The sequence below is a fragment of the Lingula anatina genome, chromosome 8 (assembly GCF_051362555.1).
Source record: "Lingula anatina isolate TDL-2025a chromosome 8, LinAna3.0, whole genome shotgun sequence".
NCBI classification, from domain to species: domain Eukaryota; kingdom Metazoa; phylum Brachiopoda; class Lingulata; order Lingulida; family Lingulidae; genus Lingula; species Lingula anatina.
Genome location: NC_141774.1, coordinates 14,348,919 through 14,372,660, shown reverse-complemented (window position 1 = coordinate 14,372,660; position 23,742 = coordinate 14,348,919). Strand labels below are relative to the sequence as shown.

General features: G+C 38.1%; 1 protein-coding gene across 2 annotated transcripts; it reads left to right on the top strand.

Moving 5' to 3' along the window:
* Nucleotides 1–9,929: 9,929 nt before the first annotated feature.
* Nucleotides 9,930–23,304, top strand: LOC147760439 (uncharacterized). 2 transcript variants are annotated; one of them, XM_086994291.1, is made up of 7 exons: nucleotides 9,930–10,127; nucleotides 11,321–11,577; nucleotides 15,425–15,438; nucleotides 15,832–15,897; nucleotides 16,354–16,443; nucleotides 20,631–20,762; nucleotides 21,497–23,304. In XM_086994291.1, exons 2-7 carry the CDS (start codon nucleotides 11,328–11,330, stop codon nucleotides 21,908–21,910), a joined length of 966 nt encoding a protein of 321 aa, XP_086850417.1. In that variant the 5' UTR covers nucleotides 9,930–10,127; nucleotides 11,321–11,327; the 3' UTR covers nucleotides 21,911–23,304. The 2 variants fall into 2 exon arrangements, with proteins under 2 accessions (XP_086850417.1, XP_086850418.1); XM_086994292.1 differs by lacking the exon at nucleotides 16,354–16,443.
* The last annotated feature ends 438 nt before the right edge of the window (nucleotides 23,305–23,742 follow it).

The following is a 23,742-nucleotide window of genomic DNA, read 5'->3' as shown; positions in this document are numbered from 1 at the left end:
TTCACGTATAAATACACGTGGACAATTAATACAGGCCCCAATGGCTCTAAACTGATTGGCAGTGTCAGCTTCAAATATTGCTTTTTGATGATTAATAGCTAATCAGCAGAAGAATAATTTCCGAATATCATCTTAATTTTTATTAATACGTCAGCCACTTGCGAAACGCGGTATCAGGTACAATTTAATTTCCACCAACATATTTATAACTTTTTAACAATTTCGTTTTACCCGTCAGAAAATTAAGGAGCGTAGTCTAAAATGCATTGCAATTAATCCAGATGCCTGCTCCAAAACATTGTCATGGCGTTTGTGTTAAACAGCCACGTAACTGAGCGTAACTTACGCACACCAATACGCCTACGCACAAAGTTACTTGTTCAGAACATGATACATACATCGTGGGCACACGCCTACGGAATTTATTTGCAATTAAACACGGGTACTTGTTGGGCACGGGCACGGAGATGGGGGCCTACGGTATAGATTTTATCCCATTAACGCCGCATGGTGTTTCTCGGAATAACTTTGTGCAATCAGCGTGGATTTTTACACCGAATGTCAAAAAATGGCGTCATCACCAAGCTAGACATGTTGTCCAATTATATGTCTGCAGTTATCCATTTTGATATGCCCCAACCATACCCATTTGCCAACTTTGGGCCAACGGCATAATTATTCTGACAGGGGTCAGCCAATGTTAAACGTACCGTATATGGTGTGGTAGAGATTCAGTGTCTTTAACTTTAATTCACATTGATATTGCAAGTAGCGGTAAGGGCTACTTCTGATCTACATATGATTTTGCTTATCTGTTATATGAGTAGCAAATAAAAAAGGTTACAAATTAACAGCAGCAACGTAAAAATGAGACCGTTGACCGTTGATTTCTTTTGAACGGTTTTAATAAGGATTTGGAGAGTTGTAATAAGCACACATTCCACACGGCATTAGCATGTACATGTACATGTATACAGAGCGTGTATAGAGCGCTGTTCATGCTGTTACCTATTGGCATAACCTTACTCTTCTAAGGACACAGTACACGTCATTCAGACCATTAATTAAATGTTCTTTCTATGGTATTATTGTCGTTCTAAATCTTCTCATTCTACAGTATACTTAATTGGCACCTTTGGTGTATTTTCGGTCATTTTAATCTTCTTTCAGTGGAATTAATGGTATTCCACCTTCCGTAATGGCATTGATTAGAGAGAAAATATATTGATACTTATTTTTATACCGAATGTCAATTTTCCTCGATTTAAGCCATATAAACAATACAAATTCAAATAATGATCGGTCTATATTTTGAGGGTCACAGTTTGGAATCAAAGTAAAAGGTCGGTTCGAGCAATAATTCGCGAGGGAATTGCCTTTCTTTGTTCAAAAAACAATCAGATACGTTGCGAAAACCCTGTACGTACGTGTAGAGCACCATTACGTAACAGCCGCTTGCCTTCATTTATATGGCTTCAGAAGAGTGGCAGTCCAATTACCAATGAAATAATGAAAAGCGTATTACAGGCCTTAAGCCATTGGCCTGATTCCGTTTTCTTGGCAAAATATAACAGTCATATGGTTTTAAGTCCATTATATCTTTTCGTTGTTTCGCAGACAGCATTTGCCGTCACTGTCACCTGTTCTCCGCAACACCTTTGCTATTACAATGCTATAACAATGGTGTATTTTTGACCAACAGGGGTTCACTCTTGGAAGTATATTTGTCTCAGTATATGGTATTATGCATGGGGTTTAAGGGTCAGACAACAGGGCAAACGGGGACAGGTACGCCCAATCCAAGGAACGCTCACAGGAGCATACATTTCATATCATCACTAACGACATTGAAAGAAAGTGAAGCAGAAGCGCATGAAATGGAGAACCAGAACATGGTAAAGAACATTTCTTTAACTTCGTCAACGGAGTCCAACCAGACGACAACTGTGATGCCAGTCTCCTGTACAGGATTCACGTGCGTTCCCTTTATCGTCATCGACGTTACACTGGCTTTAGCCATGATGTTTGGAAACGGTCTGATGATCGCATCTTATGTGAAATTCAGGGAGATCCGGTGTCAAAGCAACTTCGCCATTGTGAGCTTAGCCTGCGTGGATTTCATAACCGGATCAATTGGGATACCTTGCCATTTAGTCTTGGCCTACTTGGTGTTCCTGGTCCCCAGTTGGCAGTATCTAACAATGGACAAATACTTTTGCCTTGCAAAGACTGGCTTGGTGTCCGGAATGGTGAGTTTGTCTTTTCTCCATCAGTTCTTCATCGCAGTTGAGCGGTACCTGAAGATATGTCATCATTTTAAATGCGTCGCTGTACTGACCAACAGGCGGCTCGTTGTTGCTTTACTTTGTGTGTGGATGTACGGGATAGCCATCAACCTACCGCCATTATTTGGCTGGAACACGTGGAAACCCGGGGTGGACTGTCGCGCTAATCATGTGCAAGGAGATTTAGTGCGCTATGTTCATGTACCCCACATCCCTGTCTGCATTGTAGCAGCGTTATTCCTCTACGTTGCTATTTATTAGCACGTGCGACAACAGAAGAGAAAACTATCCCATTTGAGGGACATGAATATGAAAGAGACGCCCACTGATGGACCATCGGGGATTCCAACTCAAAGTATTACTCTTTCTGCTAAAATTGAGGTTTCCCGTGAGACTGTATTATCATTGCCACCGGTAGAATCGCAGAAAGCTGGGCCGACGACTGATGGGGTGAAAGCCCGCGGAGAAAAAGACGCAGAGATGGCTACTCCGACACTGAATGGGATTAGGACCACGGGTTCTGCAGCCAGAGGGCGCCCTGACGGAGGGCCCGCCTCCCTGCAGGGAAGAGATCCACAGACGAAAAAGATCGACGTAGAGGTCAAGGTCGCCAAGATGACGGTTGTGGTAGTGGTGACTCTCATTGTACTGTATCTCCCCTTCTCTGTTATCAATTTGACTGAAACATATTTCAGTAGGGTGACTTTTGAGGTGCTTTATAACGTCAGCTTAGAAATAATGTTCCTCAGTTCTATAAGTAACCCGATCATATATGGCATATTAAACACAAGGATCAGAACAGCATTCGTGAAACTGTTGAAATGTGGTCGCTGAACAGTCTTTCCGGGGATATACAACATACACCTGTAGAAAAATGTACAGCAGTATTCAAAGTTGCAGAATTTGGCTGGGGAGGGGGGGGCCTTGACATAAATTAGAATGTTAGGACATTTTACTATGTGTAGTGTTGAATGGAAAAAATGATTGAATTTGCTTTAAGGATTTTCTTTCTTGGGGGGGGGGGGGGGGGGGGAGGATGTCCGCGCTTACCCCACAGACTAGGGGAGGTGATACAGTTCATGTAGGACCTACGTGGCCCACTGTGGCCCCCGCTCTGGATACCAAGATTATATACTCGGTATATATCTGCCTTGTTCATTATTTATTTATTTATTTATTTATTTATTTATTTATTTATTTATTTATTATTTGTTAAATTATTTATTTATTTAAACGTATTTACTTATTATTGAATTGAATTATATTTTAATTTAAACGAATTTATTTATTTATTTATTTATTAAAACGTATTTGTTTTCTAGAAAATTTTCAATCTGTTTGCCTTATGTCGTTTCAAATATTGGAACGGGTTTCAAGCATAAAAGTTTATGCGCATAAAAAGACAAAAAAGTAATTTAAAAGAGAATAGGTATGAAGGAGAGATTATTAACAATATACTAGGGATTCAACATGTCCTCCTATTCGTCCAATAATGCACATTAACCCCGCACGCTGTTGTCACTAGTCGTAAATAAAGCTCAATAACGCTTGAACTTGTAACGCTTCAGCATGATTTCGTGTGCCGTTGTGCATTGAAAAACAACCTTGTTTTGCAGACACAGACATTTGTTATTTAGCTGGAATCTCAGGGTTTTGTCAGGGTCTAATTTCAAAAGTGGGTAGTTGTTTTGTGTTTGCCATAAAAAGGACATGAAAACATGAAGTACATAAACACCGCAATGATAAGCCTCCTTTCTTACTAGACCACCAGTACTAGGTTGATTTCATTAGAAATAGATCACCCAAGTTTGAAAATCAATTGTACATGTTTTTAGCTGAAATGGTATACAGTATTATTTATTGACGCATCTCTTACTGAAATACAGTACATCCAAACAGTTCTGTATGGATGTTATTGATAAGAACGGGGAGGAAAATTAATTCTTTTGAACAACTGCATGCATATTTTATCAACAATAAACCATTCTGTTGAATACGTCCGCCCAGAGGTATTATACACTCGATGGAAAATTGTGAAATGCAACGCAGTAGCGATTGAAAAAAAAAAAAAACATTTATACCTCTCACTAGAGAAGTAGGACATGTCTGTTAATCCATTTTACAGGTATTACAGGTATGTGGCGAGCTGCGAATACAAAGCCAACTCGAACTTGCTAAAAATGTTGGCATCACATTAAGGGTTAAGCATTAATTCAATATGTAATTTTCATTTATTGGTGAGTTGATTGTTTTTGTTTTTTTTTAGCCCAACTGATTGTCTTTTATCCAGAAATATATATTTCGATTTTTGTCATGCTGCAGTGACCCCGAGATGCCTAAAAGCACTACATGTGAGTCTGATAAATTGATTATATCCCTTATAAAGTTTCATATGGTATCTATTATCACTGTACTGGTAGAAATTATGTGTTCTTTGCGTGAAAAAATGTTTTCAAGGATTTATGATCATTTACCACCTAGCTTTATTGCTACATCAATTGCTACCTCAGGTATACCGTATTACGATATAGCGTACTGTTTGCTGTCACAGTGTACGTTTCGTATCCAATGCACCAAGGAATTATAGTTCTCATTGTATGTACCTCTAGAATAAATATGAAATATCGTCTTTTCATTTTAATGTTTTGATTTCTTTTCACAAGTGCACCTTTTAAGTTTGAACTGGGTTTATCGTAGAACATGGAGCACTTAAGCTTGTCCTGTAAAAGGATTTCTTGGCGGTGACTGACTTAATCCTCCGCGCACCTGTCTCGGCCCCGGAGCGTCAAGAACTGACCCGATTACATTATGCACAACAGCTGTATACGTGTATAAGTGTACACGAAGGTGCAGGATTCAGGGGGAGGGGGTGGTGGTGCCAGTAAAAGCTGTGGGAGGCAGGGGCGGAACCAAGTTTATTTGTAGGGGGAGGGGATCCATGGATGGGAAGCCCCCCCCCCCCCCCCCCTTGGCGTGGGGTCGGAGCCCGGTGAAGGGACCTGAAAAAAATGGTATTTGAGAGGGCGAACGATTGAGAACTCTGATTCAGCTAGACAATATTCTAATTTCAAGAGGGAACCATTGGTGTGAATTGTTTCAGAAATCTAAGGAGGGACCAGGACCTCCCTGACAGCCCCTAAATCCGCCACTAGGAGGGGGTGCACCCCTTCACCCCAGGTGATGTAAGAATACCCTCATCCCGGGGCTTGATCTATTCAACCACGACAGTCAAAAGTGCAAGTGCGCCCGCAAGCGCGCGCGCGCGTTTTTTTTTTTGTTGTCATCTAAGGTTACCCACTGCGCTCATTTTATATCTGACTGGGAAGCCCCAAACCAGTGTACACTGTAGAATGTGCTTAATTCGCTCCTGACATACATGTATCATACATAGACAAGCACACTGTGATCGAAGTCAAGCTAGTTTAATTTCCTTTTCAAGTGTGATAAAGGTATCATGTGCTGGGAGATTGGTACTAACAAATATCTACCTCCGTTGATAATATGATTTTTTTTACACACCAACCTTTTCTACATTGTACATGTATTCTCTTGATATATACAAGAACTAAAATGTATACAGACATTTTTGCCTCAAGGACTGAGCTTCCAACTCCTCTTGTTATTTTTGTTTTAGCGTTTTTTGTTAAATAACTAAAATTTGTTTATTTGTGTTTTGCAAAAATTAAAAGGATCCCCAAATCATCATTATGATTGGAAGCTACTGACAATATGAATCATAGGCCATGCACTATAGATTAGTAATTTGACCCTTATTTATATAAGAAAAAAGAAAGGATAGAGAAGGATCATAGGGATAAAAGACTTGTTTCTTAAACTAAGGACCCCCATGAAAATGTGACTCCCCAGTCAGATTTTCATTATGAAAATGTGACTCCCCAGTCAGATTTTCATAATGAAAATGTGACTCCCCCCATGAAAATTTGACTCCCCCTCCACAAAACTTCATACATCTTATTTTATTTGAGTATATGACTGTGATCTTGTAGTATGTAAAATGGATGATACGTTGGCACATTTTTGTAGTTTGCAGTGGAAATTCAAATGAAAAAATAAGAAAAATAAAAATGTGCACATAATGAAAATCTGACTCCCCCCATGAAAATTTGACTCCCCCTCCACAAAACTTCATACATCTTATTTTATTTGAGTATATGACTGTGATCTTGTAGTATGTAAAATGGATGATACGTTGGCACATTTTTGTAGTTTGCAGGTGGAAAATTATGTGAAAAAGTAAGAAAATTAAAAATGAGCAAATAATGAAAATCTGACTCCCCCATGAAAATTTGACTCCCCCTCCACAAAACTTCATAAATCTTATTTTATTTTGAGTATGAGACTGTGATCTTGTAGTTTGTGAAATGGAGGATACATTGGCGCTTGCATACAGAACCACAGAACACTCTTCAACTAAGAAAACACCTTTCTTTTTGGCATTCGGCAAAGAACCCACCCTTCTAATTGAAGACAAATTCCCCGTTGGAAACCCCACCTCAGAGGTAACAGAGCAAGAAGCCCTTGACAGTCGTTGTCACAAAGCATCAGGAATGTTTTCCAAGCTGGTTGAAGCCCAAGAGAACATTTCCAGGGCCCAGGTCCATCAAAAGAAAGGGTACGATACACGCCATGAGGCTCCAAGTTTCAAAGTAGGGGATGCAGTGTTGCTGAATAACGCACGGCGAATTGCAAGGATGAGAGACAAACTACAGCCAAAGTGGGTGGGACCATTCAAAGTGGAAGAGGTACGTTCAAAAGGGGTTTACAAGCTGAAAAACAAGAAAGCCCTAGCTAATGCCTCCAGAATGAAGCCAAACAAACTGCCGAAAGACATCCCGCAAGTGCTGGTGAACACAACTGGAGAGACAGCCCTTGAGTACAATCCTGTTGACCAGCAGTGGCAAACAGAAAAAGCTAACCAGTTGGAGATTCCAGTGCATGGCGTAAATTTGAATGGTAAACCGCATAAAAGCAAACGCACAGATCCACCCAAAGTATCTGCATCAATTCGAGGGGATGGCAACTGCTTTTTTCGCACACTCAGCCACATTATAACAGGTTGTCAGACCTATCATAGAGAAACCAGAAAGGCAATCACTACTTATTTGGAGCACAACAATGAATCTTTTAGCAAGCTCGCACAATATTCAGATTATTCTGCCATAAGCAATGTCAGCAAATCTGGCCAGTGGGCCTCCGAAATTGAGGTTTTTGCAGCTGCAACTTTACTTTGTACTGATATCATGGTTTATTCACCCTATGGTCAAGACAAACAGAGTAAACAAATTTATAAGTGGTTGAAGTATAGTCCAGTACCTAAGTTGTCAGACAAGTCAAAGAAAAGTGGAGTAATCTATATAGACAACAGGCAGCCTGTTTATGATATTTAAATCTCATTTTAACAAAGAGAATAACCTTATGTGATAGTTGTAAAGCAAATTTATGGGAAATTTGTAAGTTTCTTTTTTTAGCAGCATTATTAACATGTTGGTGATATTTCCTTACTATTGTGTTCTTAAATTACAATATGATTTTTTTAGTTAAGGGGCAAAAGCATTTTGATTTAGCCTAGTGTGCAAAGTAATCATTAAGTTTTCACTGCCACAAGGTAAAATATTGAAGAGAAGCAGAATTTTCTTGTCTCAGTGGATCCTTTTTACATTCATCTATTGTATGCACTTAATTGAAAAAATATTCTTTTCTGATATGACACAAAACAATTTTTATTTTCATATAGCTTAGTGTGTAGATTTATCATTATATATACAATGAAAAGTATGTGGAAAATAGTGATATAATGACTGAATAAAAAGTAATTGTCCTTTTCATGGGTGTAAAATAAATATTATACTGAATTTCTCACTATTTTTAAATTTCAAACACTTATTGCAAAAAAATTTTACCCGCAAAATTTAAATATTCCACATATGTTCTCCATAAGAAAACTAAAAAGTAGAAACATTTAAATGTGTGCTAAATATGAAATAAGTGCTTTTAACTAGGGGAGTCAAAATCCTACGGGTACAAGAATGCAAATTTATTATCCATTTTTCGTTTATTTTCACGCAGTATTTTACCATAAAACTTTTTAATATTTCCAATAAATTTTTTCATAAAGTATCATAAAAGAAAAGTTGTCAGAATGATCATCAAACATCAAACAAATGGCTTTTTATAGGGGAGCCATTGGGTGTTATATAACAAATCCTTAATTTTTCTTATTTTCATGTGTTTTATTACTTTTTTTCTCTCAATTTTTTAACCATGTGCACATTTTCAATTTTCTTATTTTTTCATTAAAACTTTCACTGCAAACTACAAAAAATGTGCCAATGTATCATCCATTTTCCATACAACAAGATCACAGTCATATACCCAAAATAAAATAAGATTTATGAAGTTTTGTGGAGGGGGAGTCATATTTTCATGGGGGAGTCAGATTTTCATTATGTGCACATTTTTAATTTTCTCATTTTTTTTTTTTAATTTTCACTGCAAACTACAAAAAAATGTGCCAATGTGTCATCTATTTTCCATATTACAAGATCACAGTCATACACTCAAAATAAAATAAGATTTATGAAGTTTTGTAGAGGGGGAGTCATATTTTCATGGGGGAGTCAGATTTTCATTATGTGCACATTTTTAATTTTCTAATCTTTTATTAAAATTTTCACTGCAAACTACAAAAAATATGCCAATGTATCAACCATTTTACATACTACATGATCAGAGTCGTATACTAAATTAATTAGAGATTAATGAATGTTTTTTTGTAGGGGAGTCAAATTTTCATAGAGGAACCACATTTTCATTATGTGCACATTTTTAATTTTTCTTTTTTTTATGAAAATTTTCGCCTGTGAACTACAAAAAAGTGCCAATGTATCATCCATTATGCAAACTACAAAATCATAGTCATTTACTCAAATAAAATGAGATTAATGAATGTTTTTTTTTTTGGGGGGGGGAGTCAAAATTTCATAGGGGGAGTCATATTTTCATCATGAAAATCTGACTGGGGAGTCACATTTTCATAAAGAAAATCTGACTGGGGAGTCAGATTTTCATGGTACACCGGTTCCCTGGATTAGTTGAAGCTCACATATTCTCCTCATCTCCTTTTTTAACACGCTTTAAGCGTTAAAAAAAGTACATGGGCCTAATTGAACGAAATGAATGAAAATGTTAACGATCACTCTAACATTAAGTCGTCCCACTTATAAAACATCTCTGGCACGCATAGGTATTGACAAAATGTTTTTCTTAGTTCATTTTGCCATTATACCCTTCCCCCTATATTCACTTGGTGGCACTCAGGACTTGTGCACGTGCATTTCTTTCTTTTATTTATAAAAGCCATTGTGCAATACAATGCGCGCACTGTTATTATTGCAAAACATCAACTCCGATGACAAAAAATCCATTTCTCGAGTTTGAAATAAATGTTACTCTTTTCAGGGTATGTAATTGAGTGATTAGAGGATATAAACTCGAGAACAACGTCTTTATCATGTCTCCAAGTCACTGGGACTTAACAGTGCCCGTGTGACATGGTTGCCAAGCGACAAGCGACAGTTACTGATTCAATAGATTTAGGTCATGTTTTATGAATCGGTTGAGGCTGTATACTGAGGGCAAGGTTGAGGTCAAGTGGCGCAACATTCATGTGTGCTCATAAGTGGGAAGTATTTTATAAGTGTCCTGTATAATTTGAACCCAAACTGTGAAGATAGGGCGCTGACTGGCTGGATAGGCGGTGAAGACGGTTAAGACACAGCGGAAAACCGGCTACACGATCAAATTAAAAAAAAAAAAGCTCAGGTAAGTTAAGATGACATCTCTACTACTACTACTTCCCTCGCTTTCTCTCTCTCTCTCTCTCTCTCTCTCTCTCTCTCTCAGCAACGGAAGAAGAATTAAGGTTAATGTTTTATTATCTAAACACGTATTATTTTTCAGTTAATTTGTTAAAAAAAACGTGATTAAATAAGAAGTGGTATGGGACATGTATTGGTTGGGGTGTAGTGACTCCTGATAAAACTGCATTTGAGCGAATTTTATGAAGTGATACTCGCTCTTTGATGTCGCAAAGGATGTAAAACAGACATTGTAGGATTGACAAAAAGATATGTTACATCGACGTTACATCATTTGAAATATATATCAGCTATGCAAAAAAAAAAAAAAAAAAAAAAAGAAAAGAAATAAAAATGGCGGACTCAAACTGAAACACCCCTGGCCAACGCAACGTAGCTTTCTTTACAGTCGATTTTTGTCCGAGTTTGAGGGGGATACATTAACGGGTCATGTCTGAAGTGTAAACATATACCTGATATATAAGAAATAAAACGAAAGATAAGAATATCTAAACTTAAACGTTAAGTTCAGGTGTGATATCGACAATTAGTTTCGCTTTTCCACACATGCACTTGCTGTCGATGGTTTTATCGAACCCTGGATTCCGCATTGTGTCTGTCGCGCTATCGGAACAAAAGTAACCAAAACAGTGCGGCGTTGAATTTCATTTAGGCATCTTTCCAGCCGTTTATTTAAGCCGCGAGTTAGCCGTAGGTGCATTTCTATGTGAAAAAAAATTAAGCGTATTGTGTATTAGTAGTGGTACTTCTGAATAGTTCTTGAATTAAAAATTTTAACAAAAACAGTGTGGGTGTCATTTCCTATGGTAAATCTCATTTAGTTTTTTTTTTGTTTATATCATAATACTTTTTTTCTATTTATTCGTATTATTTAATTTGCACTTAAAGATATGTATTGCGTGTATTTTGTTTATACACAAGTATACTTGTGAAGAGAGAGAGAGAGAGAGAGAGAGTGAGAGAGAGTGAGAGTGAGAGAGAAAGGATGAATCCTCGATCATTTTCTAGGCTAGTGGCAATTAAGTCCATGCGTGTATATAATGTTCACCGTAAATAATGGCAGTTTAAAAAGAGTCAAGAAAATAAACAATAAAACATCTAAAGCACACCGTTAATACACCACCATTTTTCTTTCAGACCCACAATGCACGTGGGCCACAACCAAGTGGTTCCGGTGGGGGAGCGCCCAGACAATTTTCCTTACGGTTCCCTCCAATGTTTGGGTGGATTTCAGATTGCCCTGGGACTCATTATAATAGGGTGTGGCTCTGCCGATCTCTATCTCAACTATTTTGAAGCGGACCAAACCTTTGCTAACTCGTTTTCCACTTCGGACCCGGACTACACTACATCTGCCTTAATGCTCGCCATTACAGTGGCAAGTTTTCCGATATAGTCGAGTAGCCAGAACGCTAACCCTGCAATGTTTTTTCCTGTAAACTTTTTTCGCTGAAATGCATTCTTTAGCTCGAGAGAAGCAAAATTAGCTTGGTTGCTATTTCCGAGACCTTGAGCATTTTTCAATATGGCCGTCAATTTATGAGAAAAAATAGAAAAACGAGCAGAAGTCGCCGGGTAAACTTTATTGACAGCTTTTTTGAACGTGTATCCCATCAGGAGCGCACAACAGTACTAGTGAATACAATTAAGCCCGTTACATATAGCAAAAAAGCCAAAATGGCCGTCAAAACATATGGCAGAAAGTAAAAACAGCTGCAAAATAAGTTCGTTTTTTGCAAATAAATTCTTATTAAAAACATTTCCGCCGTTTCTATTTATGTCCATTATGATAATTTGTTAGTCATGATCCTAAACTCTCAGAAACAGCTTATTTGACATTAATCAGATGGTGGCAGACGGTGCCATCTCCTGAGAGTCCATTTGCCACTCCGACGAGCCCCATAGTCAAAGCTTGCTATGTTATATCTTGCAAGCTTTTTTAAAAGAAATTGTTTCATCTGGGCTACAAAACATAGAGAAGCTTATAAGCTTGACTTTATTTGCCAGTTGATACGTAGGAGATATTGACAATTTTTCAAAATTCAAGATGGCCGTCAATTTGTTATGTGAATAGCGAGAGCCATACATTCAAATAAAAAAATTAATGCTTCACTCCATTGTTCATCATTGCATATTTATATTTATATCCATGCAAAGTGCGATCATTTATTTCTTTTTTGCAAGTTATTTTAATAAAAATGGCCTCCAAAACATAATGGAAGGGCAAAGAAACAACTGTAAAACTACAAGGCTTTTAACTGAAATAGACTTTAACTGGAACAAATATAAATACATATAGAAAGTGAAAAACGATATACCTGCGTTCAAGACACATCACACAATAAAACATATTTTAGGTTAAATGATACAAACAAGGAAAACCAATATGACCGTCAATGCTGCTCTATGATCAATCCAAACATGTGTAAACTAAATCATTTTGAAATAAAAAATGCGTCAAATCGTTTTCTTCAAGTTGGATTATTCTTATCCTTTTCTTGTAAACGTTTTAAATATTTTAACAGCGATGGGTAAAGGCATTTTTGTTGTTTAACAATGAATTTTATTATAAATAACCGAGATCCAAGCAGGGGTATACAAACCCAGAGGTTAGGGCCCATGAAGTCAGCTATTCTGGACAACGTGACATAGTACGGGGATATGCGAGGGTTATCCATCGACATCATGTTGTTTTTGCCAATATATACTTACAGATAATGGAAGCCTTGAGATAGTAATGTATGCATTTTTCTACTTGTAGGGCAGATGTAATTATCCATTGTGCATTTATTGATGACTTAGTGCTCGGGTAGTTAAGATAATGATGAGTTGTCATGTTGCCATGGTTCATTGCTCATGGGTAAGCTTTTTTTGCAAAAATGGACCAAATACACATTGAGCAATACTCAGTGGGCATCTGCACATTTTGAGGATTGGTTTTGGAGGCCTGTAAAGGCCCAAAAAAGGTCACCCATGTTGTTAGTCCAGTGAACGGAATCATGTCATGTCTATCATGTGAACAACTTACATCTCTGGGCACTGGGTGTGAGGGGAGTCTGATTTGTTCCCACCCCACAATCAGGAACCTGGTTGAATGCCACAACATGCCAGGCTATGTTAGCGATATACCGTAGCCAGGGCGAGAGAGTGTCAACTCCAGACCAGGATCGCTACACCAGGTTGCATCAGCTACGGGAGCAGTTTCGCCATGTCAGTCGTACAGTACAAGAAGCCCCCGGCAGGAACAACAACCGGAGCAGCAGCCCCACTGTGCGTCGACGCTTGCTGGCGGTCAACCGATGGTGGTCGTTGTTGGCAACATACCAGTAACTGCTCGTCACTACGTAGATCAGATCCTGCAACCTCACATAACCTCGTTAATGCAGCAGAAAACTGATATCACCTTTTCCCAACAGGACATGACCCGTTCACATTCGGGGTAGGACATCCCAGGGGTGGATGTCCTACCCCGGCCTGTCTATTTTCCGGATATGAATCCGATTGAACATTTGTGGTACAACATATATCTTGGCCGTCCGTTGTCCAAGGCAGCAGCTGGTCGAGGCACTACGACAAGGCTGGAATAGGATTCCACACGACACCATCCCATCCACATTTATTGCCCGAGCATGCACCAACAGATCGCCGCCTGCATCGAAGCAAGCGGAGATCGTACCGGCTATTGACCGTTGTAACTTTGTGTTGGGCTGGTGCCATTTTTGTTTTGAAACTATTCATGAAACTTAAGATTTTTGGTTCTGTATACCAATGTCCTAAACAAATGATTCATATGAAAATAATCCAGTTTAGAGCTTCAAAATAACAATTATTTTGAAAAATATGGCCTCAAAGATTTTAATGGCTGTCAGTATATAACCAAAAGATTTGTAAGATGTTTTGCTTATTGACTCTTAAAAATGCAAAGTTAAAAAAGTGCAGTAATAAGAAAAACTAGAAATACTGTTATATACTGATGAAATATTCTTACACGTGCCAATCTCAATAAAAAGAATGGGAAGTTTTAAAGCTAAATTTTATGTACATACTGAAAAAGTTATGATTTAGATATAAAATTGAAATATTAAGGTATGATCAATTTAAAAACAAAAACGAAAAAAAATAATAAGGTTAATATTTTTACAAAAGTTAGATTAAATTACGCTCACCCCCCCCCCCCTCCCACCCCGTCCCCACCAACGGACTTGGTTGGACTCCATGTAAATATAAGAGTCCCGATTGCAGATGAACATTTTGGACTGTGCCCAAATTCCTGTAGAACCCCCTGTTGGCCCTTGATAAACTTTCTGTATTAAAAAGAGAACTTACGTAATGGTCAGTCCTATCAATTATCCTCTTTTATAGAGTCTTAGTATAACTGTACCTTACAAGTTCACTTTGTCAATAAATAACAGGGTTAGATATATTTTATTATACGCCGAATATCAGTTTAAAACGTAATTTAACTGCTTTTTACCTTTTTTGGGCATGTTTTAGCGGTCATTTGAAATGTGGAATATCATGCACTTTAAACCCGACTCTTTGATATGTTACACAATTATTTATTTATAATATAATGATATTATAATATATTTTTATATTATTGACGGCCATCTTGAATTTTGAAAATTGATCAATGTTCCATATCTAGCCACTGCCAAGCAAGCCCAAATTAAATTGGCTTTTATACCTCCAAAGTGTTAAATTCAGGGAATAACATTCTAAGTATTTGACTATGGGACCCGGAGAAGTAGCAAACAGACTCTTGGGGGGTTACTGAACTGTCAGATAAGCTTATTCCAAGAGTTTCGGGTCATGACTAACAAAATATTATAATTAACATAAATATAAAAAGGGGATATGTTTTTTATAAAAATAAATATGCAAAAAACAAACTGATTCTGCAGCTTTTATCATTTTCTGCCTTATGTTTTGACGGCCATTTTGGTTTTTTGCTTAGTGGTACGCGATAAAGCGTATTCACTAGTACTGTTGTGCTCTCCTGATAGGATACACGTTCAAGAAAGTTGTCAATAAAGTTTACCCGGCGACTTCTGGTCGTTTTTCTATTTTTCGTCATAAATTGACGGCCATATTGAAAAATGCTCAAGGTCTCGGAAATAGCAACCAAGCTAATTTTGCTTCTCTCGGCCTGAAGAATGCATTTCAGCAAAAAAAGTTTACAGGAAAGAAAATTGCAGGGTTCGACTATTGGGCCTATGGGAGTGGCGACTCGACTAATATGGTGCGGTGCATGGGTAAGTTTTTATTTTATTTATTTTATTAACTTTGATTTTTTAAACATTACCCTTAATTTATTCTACCTTTCTTACTTTTGAAGCATGCAGACGCAAAACTTAGCCAAGTCTTGGTATCTTGAACATGTAACAGTATTTGTATTACATAATGTACCTGCTCTTCTCCGATCATTAGCTGTTGGCTACTTGTCCTGAAGGACAGTGGCGCATCCAGAGTTATTTTCTGACAGTTTTCCAAAATAATTGATACCCATCAATGCAAACTTGAAAATCTACTATCAATCAATTAAACTCTAGCCTTTTTGATCGATAGCAGTCGGCAATGTTCGTTCTTTCTAGTCTAAGATTAAATGTTGTAGAAAATTCTGATTTTAATCTCTCTCTCCTTTTCAGTTTTTCTTCACCGGTATTTTCGGTGCTTGCATCACAAAAGATCGTCAAGGTTCCAAACGATGTCTGGTGAGTGATATTAGTAATATTTTTTAAGATGCAAGGGTAATTTTATGGCTCACCAATGGAGTGTCAGTTAAAACGGTTTCTCATTGTTCATTTTTGCTTTTTACACAAGTATCTAAGCGGCACATCTGAGCTGATAAGTTTTGAGAATCTGATCATTCTATTGCCTGATCTTTACGTAAGAGAGTCATCTTGAAATACAGCTCCCCCCCTCCTCACGCTAAAGACAACCAATCAAATACCTACCATCGGCTGTGAAGAATTTTTAAAATAATCTCCCATGCAGTGGCGTAATAACATGACGGATGGTTTTCCTACCAGAACATACCAATACAGCTGTGGGGCTGACATACAGGTATGTCACGCTCAGTTTGAACAGGTCTCTATATACTGAAGCAAATTTATGATATACGATGTATATATTATGTATGCTACTTTCACTTTCATTTTCCCTTTCAGCGTAACTCTTTCCAGGCATTTTCAATCTTCACAGCATTGATCTTCGGTCCGGTTGTGATATTCTTGGCGGGTACTGAGCTTTTTTTTAGAGTAAGTCTGACCCAAAGCGACATTTTTATTCTCTGACAAAAGGATTCGCTAGTAGTCACGTTATAAAATTATCTTAAATTTGTATACTATTTAACAAACCGCCGATATCCAAGGGTATAAACCATCATACGCATTACACAGGGATAACAACTCTTCGTATGAGATCTATATTTCACATTAAAACATTACAAAAACGCATAGAAATATAATATATATAACACATTACCACAAAAACGGCAGTTATAGCTTTTATTCTGATATCTGAGCTTGTCATGGGATAAAATGACCTCCATAGATGGCTATATTCTGTAATAATCTCTTAAACAAGGACTAACTTTGAATGTAGAAATGGATTGAATAACCATTGGTAAGTATGGGAAAATTGTTGCTTATTCCAGGAAAATTATTTTATTTTGTTTGGCCAAAATAAACAGTTATTATCCCATAAGTACATGAACCACTTCTTGGGCGAGTTGAGTAGAGTACGGTAAAGCTGGTGACTATAAGAGTACGCTGGAAGCAAAAAGACGCGGGTTAATTTGTTAAACTGATCGCATTCGGCGAGGGTTCTCACGGAGTTGGGTCGTTATACGTAGACCTGTAGTTTCATTGGGAATGAGCACTAGATCTAAACGACACCGCTACATCTACTGGCAATTGCAGTGTTGTAAATTTGTATATTATATCATTGTTTAATAGCTTTTATTTATAATTTACTGATTGTGTATAACCAATAAATGAACTAACGTCAGTAAAAAAAATCAGAGGCATATTTTAGTATTTAGTACAGTAGCCTTTAGGTTGGGGGACGTACCTGAAGCATGATTGTTTGTTTTTGTTGAGTGATTGCTTTCCACATACGGTGCAAATATAGTATGAGATAATTTTTTGTTAGCAGGATTATACTTAAATTATCAATTTCCGTGGATACCCCACACATTATTTATAAGGTTCCGATCTGGGGAATGAGCTGTCCACATGGGGTCAAGGTCTGGTTGGCATAACACCAATCTATACTATTATACATTACCTGTGCGTCAGTAGCATTATCATGCTAAAACATAAATGGGTGGTCATCGTCCGAAAAGATATTCTTGACAGAATTCCTTAAGTTACTTCCGGAATGGAACTGTGTTAAGGTTCACACAGACCACTGCCAGCTTGCCCATACCATGGTAGGCAATACACACTATACCATGACTTATGTGGGGTGGGGGGTGGGGGTTCTGTTGAATAGAGACTGAACATTGGAAAATCCTTTTTGGCAGCCGTTCTCCAAATCCCTCCACGTCCATCGCTTTTGAAAACGCTTAACCTGCTTTCGTCTAGGTCAAGTATCATTGTGAAGTTGTTGGTTGGTGTTGTAGAGCCGCATTTTGCAACCGACCGCATTTTGCAACCGGTTGCAAAATGCGTTCAGTTGCAAAATGCGCCTCACTCTCCTAAAGCCTGGGTCACACTGCGCTTGCAACCTTTTGGCAACCTCATTGCAACCTCAGTCGCAAGGAGGTTGCCATAGGTTTTTAAGAGGTCGCATAAGGTTGCTAACAGGTCGCCTGCGATTGCTGACACATGAAGGCCATTTTTGTGCACCGACAACCAGAGCGACTAAAGATGAAAATTATCGGTATCCTAAAGGTTGCCTATCGGCCTCTTCTTGGTTGTCAGTAGGTTGCTATAACCAGTAGCATACCATTTGCAACTGCACGGTCGATTGACCGTATTTACTCGACTGGTCGCTTACAAGTTTTTTACCAGTCGCAAATAGTCGGCAGCAGGTCGCAAGAAGGTTGCAGTTGTAACTGCATGGTCGATTGACGGTCTTTAATATCTTGGTCGCTAACAGGTTTTTTACCGATGGCAGGCGTTCGAAAATATGTCGCAGGAAGGTTGCAAGCGACTGCAATGAAATAGGCGTAGGATGGTGGTCTATTTGGGCAAAGACTTTTTCATAACTTGTTATGTAAGCCTTCTAAATATCAAGGTCATAAATTATAAAGTTTCAGAAAAAGAAAACATCAATTGCATTTGTTGGCAATATTTTATACAGATTGCCAAGGCTTTCATATACCAGGTATTTCACACCTACGAAACCAAAAAAAAAAAAAAAAAAAAAAAAAAAAAAAAAAAATGTGATGATAAAAGCAATGTACGATTTTTTTACGCTGCGTTTATTTATTTTATGATTTTGCGAAAATCATAGGTAAAATGCCGAAAACCTCAATTACATATCGCTGTATGTTATTTCAAATTTGCAAAGCCATATTATCAGAGTAAACAATGAAACAAATACACGAATGCAGAGAAAACGGAAAATAAAAGCAATTTAATCAGCAAGGTATAACTGCTATTTAATATCATAATTTCAAAAATCAAAATTATCCACAAATAAATGAACAAATCGTAAAATGTGTCCAATAGACTTAAATAATAATAGTTTCAACACAATAATTTAACATCTTCCCAGTGCTTGGTATCCTCACTACAAAGATGAGAGTGTAAAAAGTACACGATGCGCATGACTTGTCACAATTTAATTACGTTGTATTGTAAGTGGCAAACGCGTAGGGTAAAAAAGACAAAGAGAAAACCACACATTCGGTTGCAAATCAGTTGCAAAGCAGTCGGCGACCTGTTAGTAACCGGTTGGATACCACAAGTAGGTTTTTCGGTCGCCAGGAGGTTATCGGTGCTGCACCGAAAACCGGCGCAACTGGATATTAACCCAGCGTTCATTTGGAAACCACTTTGCGAGTTGTTGCAACCGGTCTCTGATCTTTTTGCAACCGGTGACAGTTGCAAGTCGCAAAGAGGTTTTTTGTTCAGTGTGACCGTAACTGCACAGGCCTTGCGACCTCAAAGAGACCAATTATTTGACCAAGAAAATATTAAACAGCATTATGAGATAACTAATATTAAAACGTATGCAATTTTATGTTTTTTATTACAGCACTGGTTTCGTTAGGCGAGGGTGTAGTCTTTTCAAAAGTTCACAAAACATTATTGGTTCTATTTTCAGGAAAGAAATGAAAACTTCCTGATTTTCAAGTCGAAGTTTCTCCATCAAATGTTTGTAATCGCCTTACAAGGGGCGTCTTGCAATCCACGGGTTCACCCGGTATTTTCGAGTTTTTTTTTTTAACTCGTTTTACTTCTTAGGTCAACTAAGTCAATGATTATAGCAGTCCCGACTTTTTGAAAAGGAATCGTTTTACTAGAAAATTTTTGTCTTTTGAGAGGGGAATATATGGGAAAGCAGCCACTGTGACAATTTGGCAACATATATATTCTGTGCGACCTTGCTGCTACCAGTTGACAAGGGTTTGCTACAGTCCTGCAACCGGTTTTCGGCCACCAAGTGGTTGCAGACAGGTTGTGTATCGCTCGGCAAACAGTGTGCGACTGGTAACCTATAACTTGAAGATGGTCTATAAGAGGTCGCAGATACCATGCTGCAACCTTGTTGCAACCGTTTTGCGACTGCTTGCCGAGCAAAATTGGCCACAGCTTCTTAATTAGCTTGCAAAGTGATCGCAAGCGACCGGCAGATTTTGTGGTTGCAAAAAGGTTGCAAAAAGGTCGCAAGCGCAGTGTGACCCGGCCTTAACAGAAACCTCGCCAAAAAACGGCCATTGTGCAGACGTCTTTAGAAACATCGCTTGCCCTGCTCCTCCTAAATGTTGCAGTCAAGTTCCAATGTCATGAATTGTTTTTTTAAGAGGAAAGCGTCCTTTCTTCTCTGTGTGTGGTTTCATTCGGTAGACCTTACCCAGGCAGTCTTGCAAAGGTTTGTTAAAGTAATATGGCCTTACCCTCTGAATGGTACTCATGGGACAACTCAACCTTCTGGGTATTGGCTATTTGTCGGGTCAAAACGTTAAAAAAAGCATCCCTCTTGCTTAGGAGCCGCACATGGAATAATTCGTGTTTGGGCATTTCAGAAGGTACGCTATGGAAGTCAATGTACTACTATTCAGATCTCATTTACAGGATAATCAGTCGCCTAGTTGTTATTATAATAAAATAAAATTTACGGGTACTCTTGTTGCAATGTACATAATTAAAGTAAGTGTGGAACTTTTGGATAGAGGAGTATATATCTATACCACGGGTTTCAGCCATTATATTTCACGTTCAAGCATCAGCTGACAACATGTGATTATAATACCACGTGTATATATTTACAGATCGACGCTGAGAGTATATACTTGTTCGTGTTTATGGTGCCAGTGGGATTGCTGGGCTTTGCTGATTGGATATTAGCCATAGTGTCCGCCTCTGTGTGCTGTTGCTGCTCGACTATAGACCGACCAGAACCGGTATGTGTGGCCTTTCTATTCCAAAATACTAAATTTAAAGGGATAATAACTCGTATTAAATCTGTATTTCACAATAAAAACATTGTGAATGACTCATAAAAATATAATATATTCTGTTTTCCCACAACAACGGCTGTTATAACTATTATTCTGATATCTGAGCTTGTCTTTAGACCACGTGACCTCCATTGATGGCTATACTCTGTTAAAATCTCTTAAGAGATTTTCACAAAAAACCAATTTTTTTTATAAAAAAACCAGTGACTAACTTTGAATGTAAAAATGGATTCATTAACCATTGGCAAGTATGGGAAAATTATTGTTTACTCCAGGAAAATTCATTTTTTGGCCGAAACGAAGAGTTATTATCACTTTAAGTTAGAGAAGTATTTTGTCAGCTCTGTTATGTTATAAGGGTGATGTAAATGTTTTTTTCTGTCAACAGCTTAATATTGAAATACTTTTTACTTCCAATATTTCCAATATATCCAATAAATGTTGGAGGTCAAAACTATTTCAATATAAAGCTGTTTTCTGAAGAAAAATCACTTCATTTTGATTTTAAATGAAGACGACATTTTATTGATTGAAAGTAACGATTTCTTTTTTCCAATTGGTATATTTAATAGTTAAACACACACGCAAACACACACACGCAAGAGAGAGAGAAAGAGTGAAATAGAGAGATAAATTATATACATTTAACATTTTAGTTTGGGTTTTTGCCATTTCAGCAAGTCATCTTCGTAGCGGAAAGTGAGCCGCCTAAGCCCAACGTCACAGTGATAAGCACCGTTCAACAGCAACAGCAACAACAACAACAACAACAACCGCTGCCACCGCCGCCTCCCCCCATGGGATACAACCCACCGTATGACCCTTACCATCCCGGCGGAGGGCCGTCCTACCATCCTCCAAATTACCAGCAAGCTGTTGCCGAAGCTAACTGGAGTGAAGAAAAACCGAAGCTTCCTGAGGCATTGCCCACGGAGAAAACAACTGTCACTAAGCGCCCTCCGAGTGCGCTGACTGAAAAGGAGAAATTAGAGGATGAAGACAGTGACATCGAGGATGATGAGGTAGAAAATGCTGTCGCCCCGGTTCATACCGGTTATGGTATGGCACCGCCCACTGAAACCAAGCAGTAACAGGACTCTGGCAGTTGTTATGACAACGTGAATTCCATTGTCAAACTCAGAACTCTTATATGCCGTCTGCAAAATCAAATAACTAGCACATGTACATAGCAATTTCTTTTTTATTTTAAACAGTTTATGAATTTTTAACATGCGGCGCACTCAAACACGTCAATGGCTACTTTCCCATTGAAACTGTCGTTCTACATACATTATGTAGATTGACCAACTCCTCAGGGAGTCCCGTGGAATGTAATATGATTGACTGAATACCACTCTACCTCGAGCAGCTAGGGGTGATAAACTATCGTGTGCGTTCGATCGCACTCAAAACGAAGTGAAAAATCTTCCCGAAGCCGAGTAAATCACCCCTTAGCTGCTCGAAACCCCCCCGCGGCGTCGGATCCATCTTCGTAGAGCGACAGTTTCTGTGGGATCACACCTTATAAGTCGTTGATTTACTCTTTGATCTACTTTTTTTCACTTTGCAAATGATGCCGTAGTTCCTACAAGGTCGAGATGTTCTGCTGTACTATGCCTAACACCGTTCACTGTTTGAATTCCAATATTATCTTGTAACTCTCTTGAATATATATAAAAAGTCACTGGTGAAATTAGGAGCTTAGAACTCAAAGTTATGTGTGTGTGTATTTTTCCAACAATTTAGAGGTGGAATACTGATACTTTAGGGATTAACAAAACTGTTCTTAGGCTTGTGGAGTTTAAAATAATCTTTTCTGTTAATTTTCGTTCGTGCTGTATCGAGTCTAAAATCGTGGTGTGCCTTATATAAACGTTCCTATAATATGGATCTACAAGCTTATTTCGTATAAATGTATACAACATGTAACGCCCCCAGCTGCAGAAATGACAGGTGTTTTATAGACAGGCTAGTTGGAGCTCAAATTTTATTTTAACAATGTGTGAACAAAGGGGCATTATCACAATTTTTCCCACAAGGGTATTCTCGGACATGTGAAATTATATCTAGGAACCGTGAAATGATCACCGACCAACATGAATATACTTGTCCTTGGTTTATATTAAACTGGACCGTTGAAAAGTCCACGCTGACGTGACAACCGATCTCGTGGTGGTTATACATGTACATGTACACCGGAGTAGACCGAAAACGATTATTGAATGGATTGCGCCCTATTTTGTCGCTGTTTTGAGGGCACGTGGCTGGACACGGTTGCGTTCCCTGGTGTGGAATAAAAGAAGTATTAACTTGTGCAGTTAAGGCAAATGTATCGTTAACTTATTTTCATAAATGGCGTAAAATATATACACAAAGCAATATTTTGTATTCCAGAGGTATATGTACAGTATATGTGTGTGAAATTCAGAGAGCCAACTATACGGATGATTTACATATAACTGAAAATAAATAAACATAATATGTGTGTGGGGTTTACTTATTTATTCAATTTAAATCTCTCTCTCTCTCTCTCTCTCTCTTGAAATGATACACTCATCATTATTGTGCTATGCTTCAAGCAACTCCTGACCAAATATCGCTAGGGTTTAAAAAAAAAATTGTGTTGTACACACGTACTAAGAAGTTTGCCGTGTATTGCCTAGCCTACCCTCAGCAAAACGCACATATTTTCAGAAATAGTGATTTTAGACGGTAGATTCACTCAGAAACAAAGGCAAACTAATTCGTTGCCGATAGCACCAGCAGATAACAGCACCATACAGAGTCTGATTAAAAACTTTCATGGCAATTGAAGAACTTTTACCACTGTACAATGGAGTCTAAAAAAGCACTTGGCACAAATGTGAAACTGCCCAGTGCAAGGCCAAGAATTCAATCAGTATTATCAATCATATTATCAGAT

What these genes read in the sequence shown, in the direction of transcription:
- LOC147760439 (XM_086994291.1), top strand. Translation starts at nt 11,328, where the DNA reads ATGCACGTGGGCCACAACCAAGTGGTTCCGGTGGGGGAGCGCCCAGAC. An exon ending in AAGGTTCCAAACGATGTCTG is followed by an intron (nt 15,898 to 16,353) that starts GTGAGTGATATT and finishes TTTCCCTTTCAG; the next exon opens with CGTAACTCTTTCCAGGCATT. An exon ending in CTATAGACCGACCAGAACCG is followed by an intron (nt 20,763 to 21,496) that starts GTATGTGTGGCC and finishes TTGCCATTTCAG; the next exon opens with CAAGTCATCTTCGTAGCGGA.